At 40.3% G+C, this 19,960-nt stretch overlaps 1 protein-coding gene and 1 long non-coding RNA gene across 8 annotated transcripts in view; both read right to left on the bottom strand.

Moving 5' to 3' along the window:
* The window catches only part of LOC108162534 (anoctamin-8), a 39,378-nt gene that overhangs the window by 17,392 nt on the left and 2,026 nt on the right, over nt 1-19,960 (bottom strand). For 6 of the 7 annotated variants that reach the window (XM_017297313.2, XM_017297315.2, XM_017297316.2 and 3 more), the window contains exon 2: nt 19,287-19,694. In XM_017297313.2, the coding sequence (XP_017152802.1) occupies nt 19,287-19,542 (256 nt within the window). In that variant the 5' untranslated portion in view covers nt 19,543-19,694. The remainder of the gene's footprint in view (nt 1-19,286; nt 19,695-19,960) is intronic. The other variant, XM_033392589.1, reaches the window with a different exon arrangement.
* Nucleotides 2,249-3,678, bottom strand: LOC108162541. Its single transcript, XR_001775585.2, has 3 exons — nt 3,287-3,678; nt 2,904-3,228; nt 2,249-2,849 (listed from the first exon to the last, which is right to left on the bottom strand). It is a non-coding gene; the product is annotated as an uncharacterized LOC108162541 (long non-coding RNA).

Here is a 19,960-nt window from a genome sequence, read left to right as displayed (position 1 = left end):
TGATAAGGTTAAATGAAGACGCAAGCAAATATTCAATGGAATATGTTAACCAGATACAAGCTGTGTGAATATTTTGGGTTTGTTGGAATATAAGAATTCTTTACATATAATAATTTCTCGGAAATGTTACAAAATTCCTCTTAAAAAATAATTATTTGTAGAGCCTAGAAATATAATGGAACCAGCGTTGTCCAGACAACTTTTCTTTGGGCTAAAGAGAGAAAAATTCTCCAGTCATCCTTAAATCTTAAAGCTCTCGAATGTCTGCAGAAAAGAAATCTCTATAAATAGAATAAATTAATACAGAATTTCGTTAAACTAATTTGATCAATGAAGAGAAACCAATCTACTATGATCGGGGGACCTCATTCCAATCTAAGCCAAATCCAATATAAACCAATTGCAGTGAGTAATTCGGGACATCAGGAGCAGAACAGAGAATAAGCATCAGAGACCTACATCAACATGAACTACACACAATTCATTATAAAGTCGGCACATGCTTAAGTTGACACAGACGAGGCGGCGGAAGAGCAAAGTGCCAGAGAGAGAGAATGGCAGCTAATGCTTTCGGCTGTTAAATCAGCAGTGGGAGACCCCCAGGGGGAAGACCGAGAAACTGTGCTCTGAATAATTAATGAAATCGACTTGGGGCTCGGCTGGGTGTCAAAACCAAACCCAAGCGGAAGAAACCCAGAACCCAAACCCGAATTCGACCTCCAGCAACGCATAATTTGTTGCATAAGAAGGAGGTTGAGCTGTGAAGGCTTCAATTTAATCAACAGCAACAGACTTGAGCTTCGTGTGATTGCTGCAGCTTAGAGGCATCCATCTATTCATCCATCCATGGGGGGAACCACCCATCTCTGGGAGTGGGATGGATGCTTTTTCTTCTACTACAACATTCAGTTAAAACAGTTTATGTTTTAATTAACCTTGATGATGATGGGCTAGAGCAACAGCAGCAGCAATGAAAATGACTAGAGTTGCTCATTAGCAAACGCTCAACACTCTGCAGTGAATACCTCGCCTAATTGACTGGAGCTCGAATTGCGTCTAATTGAAATTGGATGATGTAATTTTGATGATGGCAGGAGTCTGTCTACCGTCGCCATCTACTTTTCCCTCTACTATTTCCACACCATCATCGGGTATCATCTAATCAGCGAGTCCAGTCAGGTAGCAACTTGGGAGGGGTCTAAACACTTCCCGATGGTCTACACGATGCCCAGCCACATGTCCCCTTGTTGGGGACAGAGAAGGGCTGTGCTAGAAGGATATTCTGTTCACAACCAAGTGGCAAAGGGCAGCTGTCTTGCCACAAAATGTCACATAGTAAAGATTGTTGCTCGAAAGATGTCATTCCTAAAGGGTTTGATCGGTGAAGGCAGACCTTTGGAGAAATCTAATGGGTTTTTCTTAAAGTGGAGCACATAATTGGATGGGAATGCGGGGGGATATAAGGAATGATGATGTTATTTTAGCAGTGCTGCTTGTACTTACATATCTCTCTGTTATGTAAAAACTGTTGGCTCGTCGTCGTGGCCTGATATCTTACTCATATCAGAGCGAGCGAGCCGAACGAGTGACGAGCGAGTGACGAGCGAGTTAAGCGAATGACGAGCGAGGGAAGCGAGTGTGCAGGGGGCTATATTCTTCTTGATACTTGCTAAACAACTACTAAAACCGGCCTAGAATCTATTCATCTCTACTATCAAATTAGATTACATATTCACATCCCCAAGTTATAAAGTTATAAAGTTTACAAAACTTGTATAGCTTAAGGCATTCCTAGAGTTCCACATCTTATTCAACAAATCTCATAAAACTTGCTTTTCATTTCATAAATGATTCATTAAAGCACATCTCCTTGGAAACCAATTAAGAACACCGACCTATGACACAACCCATAAGATTAAAAAGTCTACCACAGAATATGTCTATCACATGCACGTAGGCTCTCGACCATGATAATCTTCTCCACAATTTACCCCTTTATTGGTTGGCGATGGTCGGTTAAATGGCCACTCATTCAGACTCATCCACAACGTCAGTTTCATCCTCATCCTCATCCTCATCCTTATCCTGGCGTGACATTCCACTTTCTATATACGTTTTAATTGTATTTTCCCCGCCCACGTGAAATTGCTCTTAATGACTTTCACTTGACTAGAGTTAATGTCTTCCCACACACGATCTCTTACTATATGAATATAATGAAACACTTATATATTTCAAGTGAAAGCCTTTGATATTAAATATTTAACAGGCGTCGAAAATCGTTTTTAATTTTTTGTTTTTGTCATTCTGCACTAGAGTAAATTTTTCACATGAGTGCCATTAAAGCAGTCGGGCGAATTGATGTCCCGCTTTATGGGTTAAGAGGAGCGCTACGGTTTGGTCAGTTTTCCCCCTCACTTTTCCCTCACACACTCGTGTGTGTGTGCTCTCATGATGCTTTCGTATGCTCTCTCAGCCTGAATGTACGAGTAGTTGTCTTTTAATGGCTTTTGTCGCACATTTTTATTGATGCACTGGTGAATCCTTCTTGTGATTAATGTAGGCGTACCGCCGGACCCTATAGTCTCCGGTCGTTCTCCCGTTCTATGTGTTCCTCCTCTCTCTCTCTCTCAATTTCCCTCAGTTTATCCGTAACTTTTCCTGTCCATGTCCTGCTCCACAGAGGACTAAGGACGCTGAAGGACCAACGCTTGGTCAGCATAAATTAATTGCATTTGTGTATGGGACACAGGCGGCACTGAAGAGTGAAATATCGTAGAGTCGAGTGGGGAGGTCCATCCTCTTGGTTAGATATAGTATCTCTCGGTGCGGAGGTTCCCTCTAAAGAGCTGTGGGTGTGAGTATATATCATATGCAAGCTCGTGTAAGAGTGCCCATACGACCTTAAAGTGCCAAGTCTTTAATTGAGTTTTAGTCAGCTTAAGAGAGCGTGTGGCTAGTGTCAGCATTAAAACAAATTGGATATCCAATATGTGCAGGCATAGCATACAGCGAAGCATACTCTCTTTTATGGCTGACATCTCAGCCATGGCCCAGCATCTGAATGGGCCATCTGATAACGACACGTCGCCTTGCGGACAGGGGAATATCCAAGGATCAAGTGTTAAAGCGATGGCGTGAAAGACTGCAATGCATCACAGATTTGGTGGACATTACACAAGATTTATAGTGACATTCGGATTAGTACACTGCAGACTTATTGTTTTCCTTTGGAACAGGAGAATGGGCTCGTTATCGATATCATAGCCCATATATAAATACATACCGATGTCTTACAAGCCCAGAGCCAACAAAATAACATAATATTTAAGTGTTAATAGCATCCACAAATGTTTCCCTCCATAAGTACAAGTTATGATACATCATGCTTCATTTATTCGTAATGTCTGTGTAGTGCTCTCCAAACTGAGTCCCAAATATAACGAAAATCCTTCCAAATGCCATCAAAACATTTCACAAATCAGAAGGGGAAAACCTCCCACCAATGCCAGAGAGAGAGCTCAGAGTGTCCCCTGTTCTCTCTTCAAGTGACTGTCTGCCTGGCCACATATTTTATGCAAAAGGAATTTTCATAGACATGCTCCTCCACATTTTTCCCCACATTTTTTTTTGTTTTTTTTTTCGTCGTGTAACTGACAACTAAAACCACTCAAAGTGTCAAAATGCCCAGAAAGTGGAGGAATTGGAAGTAGGAAAAAAAAATACCAGACGATATGGGACCATCAATGTTGGGAAGGTTGGAGGGACTCTCATGCAAAGAGGACCGTATAGATTCGAGTATATTGATTGGATCTGCATATATAATTGAAAGCGAACAAATGAAAATCAAAACTGATGAACGAAGCGCAGAGACACGCTTAGAAAATGGGAATGGGTATGGTTTTGTTTACACAGCATAAACTCTTTGTTAAATTTGTGAAAGTATTATCATAAAACAGATAAGATTGTTTAAATGCTCAAGTTCAAATGTTTAAAATATGCCAAGCAGCGTCGCCCGAAGGTGTCAAGTAAAACCATTTCTGTTCTGCTCTGTTGGCTCCGGAAAAGGTTAATGAGGGCTGACGGCGGCAAGTGGAAAAGTTTGCTACAGTCCCTACGCTAGGAGTTACCGCCTTGCACCCTAGCTCGTCCCTAGTTCTTATTCCCCTCGGGACATTTGTGACAACTGTGGAGATCTCGCTGGTGCGACGGTGCGGGGACTAGACCATGCTGAGAAAATGGTGGCCAGCTGGCGGCGCGCCTGAGATTGCATCAAGTTGTGCAAAACTGGCAGAAACTAAAATTAATTAAATTACAATACGGCTCTTTCCTTTTCAATCGATTTTAATAATGACAGACTTCACTGACAGAGTTTTCGGGGCGCATACAATTTTTCTGCGTTTCTTAAGAGGGTAGAGGATTGAGCACAAAAGTCATGGCTATGATTTTTTTTCTATAGAAAGAACTACAGAACGATGAAAAAAACGTAATTCCAGTTAATGCGATTTCCCTGACCGACTTCACTGACTTAATCCTGTTTAATTCGAAACCATTTTGGATCCTTTACCAAAAACAGTTGTCGAAAAAAGTCAATGCCCATGGAAATAATTACAAATTATGTGCGCAAATTGAATAATAAATCTTGCTTATGTTTATAATGGAAATCCACTTAGGGCCGAAGCCAGAACAAGGCGGGCGGCAAGGCGCGATAAAACAAGCGAACAGACAGAAAAACAGGACAAGCCAAGGACACACCGTGGAATGAGTGTGTGTGTCTGTGTGTTTCCATATCCCCTACTATATTTACGAGTAGATATCCCTCTCTCTGAAAGCCCTGCATGCTCTCGTGTCGAACATTATTTAGTTGGCAGAGCATGGCATGTTAATATAAGGTAACAAGAAACGCCTTCCGCAGACAAACAGACAGGACCAGGGGGAGATAGCTGTCGGGATAAGGACTTTACTGCGGCCTCTCCAACGTTTTAATGGCTTTCAAAAAGATGCAACAACACAAAAGCTTTCTCATGTGGCTTTAATATTTTTAATTGCTTTATTTAATTATGCCTTCGCATATAATTTCACATGTGCATAATTAAGAACCAAAGTGGAACACGGGATGGAAAGTGGAAGCTACGCACTCCGAAAATTCGCGGTCTCCGTGGCGTATGCGTAATGTAGTCAAAACCTCACTCCGTGTCATGTCAAGGGCTCTGCCAGTTGTGCGCCCCCCGACTAGTGGCAGGCAGCCACGCGCCTCCTGACAGGTGCGTCGACTGAGTGGCAAGTAGATTTGCGGCAACGCATAAGTGATATGTTAAATGTCAAAGCGGCTAACAAATGACATCGAAATGCAACCAAAAATGGTACACGAATTGTGAGTTGGATTTTACAAGATATTTATTGTCACGGCTTTAAATAAAAATTCTAATAAATTTAATATGAAAGCCAACACAAACTTTAATTGATTTTAAGATACATATATTGAAAGAAAACCAAATAGTTTGAATACAAATTAGTAAACTTTTTTTACAGATTTTAATAAAAAATATGTCTCCAAAAATAAAAATATTTTGTTTACAAAAAAAACGAGGTGGAACGTTGTGAGTTGCTGCGGACACCGCAACTCTACAGTTATACCCGATACTTAGTCAGTATGGCTCTCCTCCGGCAGACGCCGCTAATATTGAACGACACGACAAAGAGTGCGTGCGAGAGAGACAGAAAATCAGTCTGAGCGCGACGTCGGGCGCTGCGTAGCCACTGCAAATAGATTTGTTCCTTTTGGCTATAAAAATGATCTGATCTGATCCAGATTCAGCAATCTGATAGATATGGTCATTATCTATGATTCTGCGTTTTTAGTTTTCTCGAATGTGCAATATTGTGGATGCAACAGATTTTCGTCCTTTGTGGGGGCGGAAGGGGGTGGGGCGAAATTCTGAGATATACGTTTTATAGTGAGATCTAACAGAAGTGCGGATACCAAATTTGGTTACTCTAGCTTTAATAGTCTCTGAGATTTGTGGATGCCCCAGATTTTCGTCCTTTGCGGGGGCGGAAGAGGGTGTGGCGAAATTTGGACACGAAACGGTCAAGGTCCGATATCACAGGAGTGTGGATACCAAATTTGGTTGCTCTGGCTCTTATAGGTTCTGAGATCCTTGAACTCATATTTTGCAATTGACAAAACCGACCATGAAACCTGTGTGTTAGAGAGAGACAGAGCGAGAAAGAATAAAATTGTTTTCTTGATTCTGGCTATAATCATTATACGATCTGGTTCAGATTTTGCACTGTAGAAGATATGGTCATCCTCACCGATTCTGCGTTTTTGGTTTTATCGTATCTTTAAAAATGTGGATGCCACAGATTTTCGTCCTTTGTGGGGGCGGAAGTGGGCGGGGCGAAGTTTTGAAATATTTTTGTAGCAGTGACATATCACAGAAGTCTGGATCCAAAACATCGTTGCTCTAGCTCTTATAGTCTTTGAGCACTAGGCGCTGAAGGGGACGGACGGACGGACGGACGGACAGACGGACAGACGGACAGACAGACAGGGCTCAATCGACTCGGCTATTGATGCTGATCAAGAATATATATACTTTATGGGGTCGGAAACGATTCCTTCTGGACGTTACACACATCCACTTTTACCACAAATCTAATATACCCCAATACTCATTTTGAGTATCGGGTATAAAAATAACTCATAGAATATATTATTGTGCACTCCGTTTTGAACCATTCGCTTGTGCAAAGGACCGACTTTTGTGCGTCGCCAAAGACTGCGTATCTGTTGCTAAAATTTTTCAGACCTAAAGATCCTATGTTGTACGATTCTGGGACCGACTTAGCTGCTCCGACGAGCTGAACAGACAAAGCCGAAGCCACGAAGCCGATTAGACTGCGGGCCGCGGTCGGAGACGAAGCATTGGTCTTTAAATACCCTACCATTATGCTTGTTGAAGAAAATTTCACTTGTTTCACTTAGAAAATATACGAATAAATAAAATATCTTCTGAGAAAGAAAGCTTTAGGTAAATAACTATCAGAAGATTTCTAGTTTAATTTCAGTGAAAAAAAAACAAACCTTTGATTTTGATCATTTTTAAATTTGAAGATATAAAGTGTACCATAGAATAGTGCACTGCAATTTATGTAAAAATTCCTTAGGCACGTGTTTACTGTATGTATTTACTGAAGCTCAAAATTAATCCCATCAACACCAAATACGCAATAATAATCCTCTTACTATGAGCACTGACAATAAGCCCGAAACGTATTGATCCATAAACTCCACAGCAGCTTTGTACATCAAGGTTACCCAACAATAAGCCCTTAAGAACCCATCGACACCTTGTTAGATCCACGTAATATCTGTGCACAATGCAAAAACAACTCAATTTCGTCTGGCTGTTTAATAAACATATCACTTTAAATCTTCAAATCTGTCAATCACTTTTTCAATCCTTTTTCACACGAAAATCTCGTGCCTACACTGCCCCTTAAACACAATTTATGAGGGAATAAAAAACAAAGAGAACTTTTGATTAATTGCTTTACAACCCATTGGGCATAAATTTCAGTGTCTGGCGTGTTGTTCGAGCCTCGTTCATGAGGCGGAAACATGAAGAGGAAGTGAAATAGGGAAAAACATGATTGATTGCCGCTTTTAATGACCACAAAACCTAAAAGCAGGGCTTCGAACAATATCTAGGGCAAACATTGTAGTTCCATCTAACCACACAGAGACCGCAATAGGAGGCGGCGGCGACTGGGCTGATGATCAGGAGGCCGGATCTGTACAACGGAAATCACATTTGGCCTCATTAGTGCCGCACACGTACCACAAAGAGAGACGCCTCCTCCAACTGTACGCAAAACATTTAAACCCACCCGAGAGGCTCGTCACGAAGACACGAAGGATGGAATGGCCAAGTCGAAGGAAATCTGTGTGTGGCCCCAGCGCACACACATGTCGCATTCGAGTCCATCATCAGGGCTTTGGTCGGCACACGCTCTTGCACTTACGGTAAATGTTTGCAAATCTAAGATTGGGATTTATATATACTTAATATAATATACATAATTGATTCACTGATGCCTGGACCTGTGTTAAACAGCTACAAAGCAAACAACAAGCACACGCAACGGAGAACATTAGCCAAGGATCCGAAACTTGCTGAAGGCCACAAGATAATCTGGCAAACAATGGTAAAGGTACAGTCTCGCTTGTGAATAGCCAAATCTATCACAGTGTATTATCCAGGCTGAAAAAGGTGTGTTCTGTAGCCCTTTAATAAATGTATCCTGCCGGGTCTGTTATGAGCTGCGAACAAATAGTGACAAAGGTTAGACAAAGGTTCTGTAGCACTTTTGGAAAACTGTTCGCAAAGTTTTTAGTGGTTTTAAATAGTGGTCGGAACCCTTATAAATTAAGGCAGTACTTTCGCAAAGAGCCCACATGTCCACAATTCAGGTTTAAAACGACTTTCCACGACTATTACAGATATATTTATCTTCTCCCCTCCTACAAGGCAGGTTCTATTCAATAAATAAATTCATTAGAGGTTCATTCCCTAAAAGCCTACAATATTACATTAAATCAAAACATTTTATGCCCATCAGTTTGGAGCTTCACAGATGGCCTGCAACTATCAGTTTTTTCCATTGAATAAACATTATGACTTTCGATGGCTCTGACAGCGATTTTCCGCTTCCTTTGCCACTCAGCCCACCCCTCCCGCTACCCACCATCTCCCCAAGTGCGCCCACACCCACTCCTCCAGTAAACGGAAATTGATTTCACGCTGATATAAATTAAATAACTAAAATGTGGATGGGTGCCAAACAGGACACGCACGATTGCCACTCAATCGATTTAAAAAAATGCGAAATAAGACGGAGGAGGTGGGGGAAAAACATTTTATAATATATCAATAAATATGTAATGACAAACCCAACCAACGTTTTCCTGATCAAAACTGCAAAAAAGAAATCATGAGAAGGAGGAAAAAAATGCGTTATAATTCAATTGAATTAATGGCAGTAACGTTTTCTGTACGTCGCAGGATATGATTGATATCAAAACATTTTGCAATCCGTAGCAGTAGCAGGAGGAGGAGGAGGAGGATGTGGCATCCAAGGCAAATGTCAAATATTATTTATGGCAAGGCTCAAGCATCCAGCAGCAGTCCATGAAAAATGTTTGTCCCTTAACGGTAGAGGGCGGCGCAGGTTTTGGTTTTTTAGGCTATTCGAAAAATATAGCCTACTTTTTTCGGTCCTGAGAAAATAATTTTAAATTCCCCTCAATTTAAAAGGAAAAATGTAATTAACAAATATTTCGAATACAAATGGAAATGGAAGTTCACGCCAAGGCTGAATTAAAAACATTTTTGCATCTAAGGTGCGTATCATAAATATATAAAGAATATAAAGAAACTTTAATCGGCACACTTTTCACATCGCAATTCAGGGGAGCTCTTATTTCATAAGCAAATCAGCTCGTAGTGCAAATAAAAAGAATCTTAGTTCACAAAAAATTCAAGGTTATACTTAAGTCCTTCAGATCTCTTTCTTTTCAATAATTTTTCCCCACATTTAAGCATTAAATTCGTGAATAGAATAAGCAGTGTTTAAAGCTTTCCTATACTTATGTGAAGTACCTTAAAAAAAAAGTTCTTCGTTCTTCAGACGAGCGGACAGACACATTCAACCTCACTTGGCCCCATTGATTTTTCTATTCCATTTCTATTTTGGCCGTTTTCGGCAACATTTCAAAGTGCACTTGTGGCAAAAACACTCGCGCGACGAAGAGAACTGCCGTGCATACATATACATACATATATACCTTATACATTATATATATATTTACATATATGGATGGATACATTTGCTGGATTTTTGCCAAGACTCGGCACACAATACTCCTACAAATATATATACAGACAAAGAGTATATTTCGGTTAGTTTCACGGCTCGCTCTTCAATTTTTTTTGGCCAATTTCTTGGCCGAGTAGCACACGTCGCAGTGCAATGCTGAGGGCGGTTCTGCTCGACTTGTTCGGAAGCCCGTCGGTGGTGTTGGAGGTACAAGTAAATGCTGGCAGCAGGACCAACTTCCTATCTAGCCGCTCTAGGCCGGGTTTTTGTGCACTTTCTTTTGTTTTCACCCAAAAAGCGGGTTAAGCTTTCGGCCTCAGTGCTTTGCTTTGCTTTGCTGTGCTGTCCTATGCTGTGCTTTCCTGTCCGGTCAGGTCCAGGTCTTAACGGACATGAGCATCATCAAGACTACAATGTTATGCGCAACGGGAATGCAGGCAAGATTGTCAGATTGGCTCGACGAGTAGACCATTGAGTGGTCGGTCTCCTCCACTGCACTCCTTCTCGCCCCTTAAAACTACAGAACTGCAGTTTGACTTTGTCTGAAATCGAATTCGGACAATGACTGGTGTGCCACTGGCTCTGGTTTGCCAACTAGTTTAAGGGCAAGGGAATGTTGCACATAGTTAACATGAATAGATGTGGGGAAGGGAAGGAAACTACAATTCCGATGTTCTATGTATGGGGAAATGTGCAGACAAAGATGGAGATTGCAGCCAGTAATGGGAAACATAGTTTTGGTAGGCAACTGGTATGCGGTATAGACATTCGATGGAGATACTGAATATGCCAAAGGAAAATTCGAATGAAAACGCTCGGACAGGTTTCGTTCTGTGAAACCCATGTAGGAAATAATAGTTTAAAAATCATTTCTTTAGTTAATAAACATCAAGATGGGTTTTGCCTGTACACAATGTAAGAAATATCCCACTTTCTGTTGGCTTTTATGGCCCATTTTCCAATTTTTAGATATTTTTTCCTTTCAATACCTCAATTTTAGCTAGTTTAAGGTTCCAAGTCAATTAAAAATTAAGTTCCTCAATCTTTCCCCTTTTTCCATTCCATTTGGGATGCTACCAGCAATTTCCTTTTCTTAAAAAGTCCCTGAGGATTTACTTCTAATTGAATTACATGCCACAAATTGCAATTGCAACATGCATAAGCCTCCGATGGCCCCCAACCCACAGCCCACACTGCACAGAAAACCCCTTCCAATTAGAGTTTCCTTTGAAGCTTATCAATAAAACACGAACTAATTAGGCATTCAGGAAACAAGCTTTGGTCAGGCATGAAGTGGTTCCGAGTGGAGGGACGACCGTTGACGGAAGCCAATCGTATTAGCAGCCAATCAAGGGTATAAGCCACGCACATGCACACAGAAAACAGAGATCCAAATGAAAGGAATATCCTCACATGCACCTGGCACAGAGCTACAGATAGAGGAAAAACCCAGGACTTTATGGAGGTTTTTTTGCTGAAAATAAGCTCCTCTCAATGTCAGCAGCAGTTGATGGTGATGGTGATGATGATGTTGACGTTGACGTTGCGATGACTTAAACAATTTGAAACATCAACGCACACAAAATCCGAATTGTAGATGGATTGGTTACAGTTTTCCTCCCACACACACACAAAATCCCGCATCATCCGACAGTCGGGCCAGGGTTTAGGCAGGCTTCCCTCAAACATATTGTAGCTATATATGCACAGAAACATCCTGTGGCAACTTGCTGAGGCACAGCCACGGATAGGTACCCAGACAGACAAGGGCAAGACGATTCTGTTGGCGCTTCCATTTGTGCTGCATAGATGATAGACACCAAAATATGCACATTTGCATATCAAGATTTTACAACTGCACGCCAAAACAGAACACAGGCATCGTCGCTCCTTGGGTTTCGGCACTCCTCTGCAATGAAGGATCTGATTGGCTAAAAGTTGGCCATGGAAAAGTTTGGTTCATTAACAAGTCACTAAGATTGAGATCAGAGGGTCGGCAAACATTTTGTTGGTGGCAACCACAGTTGTAAACGTGTACGTGCAACAGGGCACTCTCTTAAGCACATACGATAGGGCCTTGCCGTCTACCGATTCAGATTATGAAAAGATTTTATGGTTTCGAGTTCCCAATAATAATAGGCATCAATAAGCTGTGTATTTAAAATTTCTTCAAGCCTCTAAATTCCTTTGAAAAGTCTGCAGTAACTAAAAACGATTACCATCGAGCACAAAGAAATTAAACTGTTAGAGAGTTCCAATCACATGACTATATTTTTCACTCAATTATCCGCAATCATGCGAATATGCGGCCAAAAAGGCTTCTTCTTTTAATTGAATAATTGCTAATGTACATATTTCCTTTGAGGGTCCTAATTTTTGTTCCAATTAGCTCCCCCATGATAGTATTTTTCTATTACCCAGAAGCATTTCAATGTTCTTTAGCTTTTAGTTGCATTTGTATATTTTCAAACTATGTATGGAATAACTTAACAAATGAAAATCGTGTTCATAAACTAATTAAACCAACATGCAGCGAAAATCCTACATGCACAAGACTCTGGCTCTGCTCTGGGCTGGAAAGTGTGCTTGTGTGTGTGTTAGTTAGTATCTGTGTAATGCTAACGAAACTGACTCCCTGAGTACCGTGCATAAATTCATTTCTGCGGAATTATATTTAGATCTCATTCAAATGAAATTTAAACTGAAAGGAGCTTCGTTTAGGAAGCTCCAAAGTGCAGAAATTATTTTACCTTCACTAAAAATTTTAAACCTAAACTTTTGAATTCAATTTTGTCGATTGAAAGTTCCATCCTCATACAGATTCTGGCATTTACCTTTTATACAATTACTACAAATTATATTTATTATATACATCATGCATTTGAATTTAATCAACTGTCGCTACCAGCATTAATCAAATTTTCATATTGGCGGGGTAGAATATTAACTTTCATGTCACTAAAAAAAAATAAGTAAAAAGAAAACTTTTCATGCAGGAAACGCAAACCCCCAGATACAATACAATCCCTCAGACATACAGAGACGGGGCAAGGACCTGCAAAGAACGATGGAAAAGATTAGCAGCCTGGGGGGAAGTAAGGATTGCGGACTGCTCGTTCGTATGCGTGTATCCTGTATCTGCAATCCATCTTTGATGCCCCCCAAAAAGACGACGTCGTGACCTCACGACCGCAAGCATTTTTCAAATAAAGAGACAGCTTTGCATAATTTGATTATGCAATATACGAGAGTATGATATGAATCGGAGGGAGGTAGGGAATGTATATAAAAGTTATATATATCCGTATGATTTATGAAAAACACTTTGTGTAAATTATTGGAAAAAAGCACGAAGTTTTGTTTCCCTTGACACTCAATTTTCTTCGTCCTTTCTTTTTTCTTTTTTTTTCTCTATTTTTTTTGGAGGTTTCCGCTTCGCCTTGGGAACCACCATCAATTTTTCAACGGGAAACGGATGCGCACTTAAACGCCATAAAGAATGCAGCAGCACAAACAATGAAAAGGCCATTAAAATCTTCTGATTTGCGAAATCAGTTTGCCGTTGAAGCTAAGCCAAAGTGCAGCCGACAAACTAATGGCTATATAATGGGGGGCCCCAGCATGGGCTTAATCTCCATTGGGGGTCTCTGGGTCTGTGTCCTCTTTCCCCAATTACTCGCAAAATTCAAGTGCATCGCTCATTTCAAACATCGCTTTGAGTGTGCAAGGAAAAACTGCAAGTCTCACACAAATACAGCTTTTCCATCCATGTTTTTTATGGGGTTTTTGTGTGTTCCATATTTGCCTCACGCTGAGCCAAAAGCTTTTTCCTTAGACAAAGGCATTAATATGGAGATAGAAAGAAAGCATGAAAAAGTCGGCTATATAAACATTACATGGGGCTTTTGTTTGGCTTAAGAAAGCGAGTCTCAGAAGCCAAGTGAAATATGTTGTGCCCCAAGATCAATGGGTCTGGTGGTAAAAGCTTACTGAAACGAAATTGAAAACGTAGCCAAACAGTCCCAAGGCATGGAAGGTGCAAGCAAGAAGGTCTGTGTCTACGCAAAATACGAATACAGGTCAAAAGGGTTTCAACTTTCAAAAGAAATCCAAATGCGAAAACATACACATATGTGTGTACATAAGAATATACTAAAGATGTGGCTCAACCTTTGAAAGAGCTCATATGCAGAGGAGGAAAACTTGAGGCAGAGCTAAATCCATAAGAGCCTCAAAAATAAAGTCGGATTTATCCAGACTGTATTTAGGAAACTAATACAGGAATAGCTCTTTCTAGGTTCTTCTTGGCTCCAAGAAACAGAATTAAGAGCAATCTTCGACTGATTAATGCACAGAATGGAAAACTGTAGACGTTTAATCGGCTTAAAACTTAAAGAGAAATAATGACTGTTTACAACTTAGTTCTTAAACTATTCTTTACACACTCGTATTTCATAGATAGATTCCTATAAGACCTGTAAAATGTCCACTCAACAATTACTTAACCACAATTAAAGAAATATAAGCAAATACGAAACTTGTATCTATCTGTATCTATCTATACAAATTTATCAAAAATATTGACATTTCTAAAACAAGCGAAAATATTTTATGCAAGAACTAAACTATTATATTCCCAAACATAAACTTCTGACCAAATAAATCAAACCAAAAATAATATTCCACAATATTTTAAAAGCACAAAAATGTATTTTCCCCACTTGAGCTCCACCACAAAAAGGGGTTAACTGTCAGATTCAGGGTGTTTGTATACAATACCCCGGATAGCACTAAGTATTACTGGGGGAAATGAGTGGATGGCTGGCTGTGGCGCCCATCAATGCCGATGGCAGCCACAGAACAGAAATTCCCCCGTCGGTGGCCTGAAGGCATCGCAAATAAAAATGACAGCCAAACAATCATACGGAAAAAAGCAAACAAAAAACACAGACAGTACGACAATGGGTCGTTCGGTGGATTCTAGACCAGGACAAAGAAATAGGGGCCACAAAAGCTAACGATAGATATGAGTGGAGTTTTATTTCAATTCCAATACTCAGACACGACCAGACATGGAAGCGATATGCACAAGGAGCCGCGACCAAAAATCGATGGCGCTTCCGAACGTACCGAGTATTTGGCCAATTTTCATCTAATTTCCAACGCACGCAATGCAGTTGTTAAGGTAGTTTAGTGGTAGAACGCTCTCCTATATGTTAGCCACGTCACCGTCACTCACTCACGTTCTCTCTCGCTCTCGCTCTCTCTCTTTGAGAGGTTCTGCCAGTTTGTCAGTAAAGTTTAAAAGTCATGTCTGCCATTTTGGCAACACGTAAATCCGCGCACTTCCTGAAACACCCACCGAACAAAGTGAAGTCCCCCTGCCCGATGAAGAGCCAATAGAGAGGGTTGGGTTTTGGGGTCCAGGTTTGGGTCAGGCGGCCATGGCAGAGGGTGATAGTCCGTAAGCTTGAGCTAGAAAATGCCACAACACGTTGTAAAAATCGTTGTGCAATTTTCACGGCTAACGAAGTGGCAGAGAGACCATGGAATTTTATTAGAAATTCTAGCGGAAACAGAGAGCTTGTTAGGGCAAATTGCGAGAGAATTTTCCACACAAGATTGATGATTATATGTATGAGCAATGATGAAGGAAAATAAGAAATCGTAACTTCTGCCTGCGAGAGATATTGACTTTTGGTTAGATCATTCATTCGTTAAATATTCAACGGTGGATGGGTTGTGTTGTTTGCAAAGAATATTAAAAATGAAAAAGAAAAATGTGTTCAAATATGAATTCCAAGAATGTGAAAAATTAAATAGAAACCCACTGTGATATTCTAAATATTTATGTGAAGAAAAGCATTTGCTGCAGTACTGTGATTCTGTCTATTTCTGTTGCTCCGAAGGTTGTCACTCGGAAGCATGAAATGAATGAGCGATTGGATTTCAGGAACAGGTTTGAATCTGATCAATGCCCATGAGGTTTCCGATACTTGTATTTCTTCTGATCTGCAACATATACCATCCGACTCATCTCTGAGTTGATTTTGACATCCATAGCACCAATCAGCACTCTCGAATGAGCGGAATATTCCGTTTTTGGCTTGTTTGAAGCTTTTTAGTATATAGCATATAGTAATAATAAAAGGCAAAGGTTAGTAATCAAATCATTGGTATTCCAGTTGTAATTCCAGTAAGCCATATTATTTTGATTTCAATAATCAAATATAGTTACGTAATATACTAGATATTTGTGTTGAAAAATGCCACATGAAAAAACACACACTTCAGGCCATTATTAACCAATGAAACCCCCATTCAACTATGATTATATGTAGGTACAACTGCATGTATGTATATACTTATACTCGTGGTGTTCCCATGAAAAACCCAACCCCTTAAAGTCTATTCACTGCCTTCATTCTGTCCTGTGTTGTCAGCCTTCTAATGCATATGATAATAACAAATGCCTTGTGGCCATAAATTCCATATAGGAGAAAGCACACACGATATTATTTACATGACACACTTCACTCATCCACCCGCACACGCACAGAACACATTCGAGTCGATGACAAACACAACCTTGACCCATAAAAGCTAATCAAATTAATTAACAGCCCCCTCATCAACTGGGATACAATCAGTTCGAATAGGGCTAACACTTGAACTAAACTAGTTAATCCATTTGTTCATTCAGCTCCTAATAAAGCGAGCTTTCGCTCCAATTGACCAGTGCAAGACAAGACAATGAAAGGAGCCGCTGCGCAACAAAGTTCCTTTAACGCCCCGTCAGCCAGACGCCCAGCCCAATCAATTAAAGACCAACCAAAGGGAATAGAAACCCCTATATTACACCCTCATTCCGGAGCAGCAGCAGCAGCGGCTGGGGCAAATGCAGCGCTTGAAACGCATTTTCTTTGTCGACGGCTACATAAATAATTCAAAGTGCGCCTTTCTTCTTCTTCAGACGACGCCTTTTAATAGCTTTTCAACAGCACAAAAGACTCCACTGGGACAATGGCGATGGAGCGTCTTCTCCTCCATCACACAGACAAAACAGTAAGGGGATCCAATGGCAAAGTTAGTTTTATTTGTCTAATGTTGACAGCAACAACTGGAGCCCGACGACTCTGCCACAACAGAACAGGAAGTACGACAATCTGAAAGTCATTTTAGGGTAATTTGATAGTTGGTTCGTGCAAGAAATGCAAAAACACCAGGAGTTTCGCCTTGTTGAGTTGGATATCCCTTTAAAAGTTAATTTTAAATGGATCGAGTGGGTCAACTAGAGGTTGTTGTTCCAATAATACATATGTATTGTGGTTAAATAGGTTTCCTTTTCCGGAAACTTGTAACAGCGAAACGGTAATAGATCTTAAATATTTTAACAAAAACTAGTCTTCATTTAAAAGAAACTTGATTGATATATCATTTATTATAATAGTTTGATGAATGAAAGTCTATCTAGTATATTGAAAAACGTCTCAGACATAGAATCTTTAATCTAGTTTCATCCTCACAAGAACTAGTGAATGTTTATTAAAATTAAAATGCCTCTCCAGCTTAATATCTCACATAGTACTAGAATTTTACTCTTAATTAAGACATTTATTTAGTATAAGGAATATAATTATCCAGACAAATTATCATATACTATATTATTCACCCTATCGCACCTTTTTCGACTCATACGTGTACTGCCTGAATGAAACTATGGAAACCTTCCTTATACACAAGAAAACGCCACTCCTCCAAACTACATTTCAAGACCATAAACCGCTCTCTCACATATGAAATATTAATAATTCATATAAGAAAAACTTCTTCGGAACGGTTGCCACTGGCTCTGCCTTTAAAGTTGAGAAAACTTTAAATATAACGAGGGGGAACGTTGTGAGTTGCTGCGGACACCGCAACTCTACAGTTATACCCGATACTTAGTCAGTATGGCTCTCCTCCGGCAGACGCCGCTAATATTGAACGACACGACAAGGAGTGCGTGCGAGAGAGACAGAAAATCAGTCTGAGCGTGACGTCGGGCGCTGCGTAGCCAGTGCAAATTGATTTGTTCCTTTTGGCTATAAAAATGATCTGATCTGATCCAGATTCAGCAATCTGATAGATATGATCATTATCTATGATTCTGCGTTTTTAGTTTTCTCGTATCCTCAATATTGTGGATGCAACAGATTTTCGTCCTTTGTGGGGGCGGAAGGGGGTGGGGCGAAATTTTGAGATATACGTTTTAAAGTGAGATCTAACAGGAGTGCGGATACCAAATTTGGTTACTCTAGCCTTAATAGTCTCTGAGATTTGTGAATATCCCCAGATTTTCATCCTTTGCGTGGGCGGAAGGGGGTGTGGCGAAATTTTGAAACAAACTCGTCTCGGTCCGATATATTAAGAGTGTGGATACCAAATTTGGTTGCTCTAGCTTTTATAGTCTCTGAGATCTAGGCGCTAATGTTTTACTCTAAGCAAAGCCGGCTATGCTACGTGTGTGTTAGAGAGAGACAGGGCGAGAAAAAATGAAATTGTTTTCTTGATGCTGGCTATAATAATAATACGATCCAATTCAGATTCCGCAGATAAAGATTCTTAAAGATATGGTCATTCTCTACAATTCTACGTTTTTGGTTTTCTCATATCTTTAAAATTGTGGATGCCACAGACTTTCGTCCTTTGTGGGGGCGGAAGTGGGCGGGGCGAAGTTTTGAAATATTTTTGTAGCAGTGACATATCACTGCTCTTATCATATCATATCAGCTCTTATAGTCTTTGAGCACTAGGCGCTGAAGGGGACGGACAGACGGACAGACGGACGGACGGACAGACGGACAGACGGACAGACAGACAGACAGACAGGGCCCAATCGACTCGGCTATTGATGCTGATCAAGAATATATATACTTTATGGGGTCGGAAACGATTCCTTCTGGACGTTACACACATCCACTTTTACCACAAATCTAATACACCCCAATACTCATTTTGAGTATCGGGTATAAAACTGAAATGTTGAAAGTTCGTGTGCTGGAAGCGAACTCAGATCCAATCAAAGTTTCAAGCTAGTCAAGCGTTTTGATTAAAGAAAGGAAGAAAAACCATATAACGGATATGGCCTTCATACGCCTTCATTCCACCTATCCCCCTCTACCTCTACCTATGAAATTTTATTTTTTCTATCCATGACAAATGAATAGGTTCTGGCAGTTCTTCTTCGTCTGCTCTGCTCTGTGGATGGCTGAAAGCAATTGCCACTCAAATATTCATCTGCTTACACATGCAAAGCATATACAAATAGATATTGGTAGGATAGAAGCATATATATATATACTACACATAATATATATTGGTAAGGGAATATTTGTTGTCTTGTCTTTGGCACCACTCACCATTCTCGATGGTCTCCTTGGCACAGGATATTATTTTGCCTTTGCGACGTCGCAAATTCGATTCGAAATTGTTGTCATCGGTGAAATCATCCTCTCCTCCGGCTCCTTGTCGGGCATCTCCGGCTGTTGTTGTTGGTGTTCCTGTTCTTGTCGTTGCTGTGGCTGTAGATTCGGGCACATCCTCCGAGGACTGACGCTCTGGATAACCAATTCCAGGTCCTCCTCCTCCATGTGAACTATCAAAACTTTGGCTCATACTGTGCCAAAATCTATTTCGTTGATTTGTTTTGACTCAATTTTTGTGTAGTTTTTGGCTGTGGGATGTTTAATTTGTTTTCGTTTTGACGCTTTCTATTTAATGTTATTAAATTTGTCTGGGGATAAACTTTTTGCGTGTTAATTAGTCCGCTGAATGGGTTAAAAGGTTACATTCATTAATCAGCTGAGCGCCCAAAATCGAAAGTTTAGTCGCAGAAAACTCAATGCTGTTTACAAATTATAATAAATCTTTAAAAACGAATGCAAAATTTGGTTTGCGTGCTGCCAAGAAAAATCCAACACGCAATCGACAAAGGACAAAAAAGTGTAAAAAGAGAAATTTGTGCAGACTTCGCCGGCAAAGACTTTAATGGCTAGTAAAAGTGGGTTGGTCGATGCCTGATAAAGGGTGGGTT

The sequence above is a fragment of the Drosophila miranda genome, chromosome 4, assembly GCF_003369915.1.
Source record: "Drosophila miranda strain MSH22 chromosome 4, D.miranda_PacBio2.1, whole genome shotgun sequence".
Lineage (NCBI taxonomy): Eukaryota > Metazoa > Arthropoda > Insecta > Diptera > Drosophilidae > Drosophila > Drosophila miranda.
The sequence above is the reverse complement of the archived record's forward strand: the minus strand, read 5'-3'. Positions and strand labels throughout refer to the sequence as shown.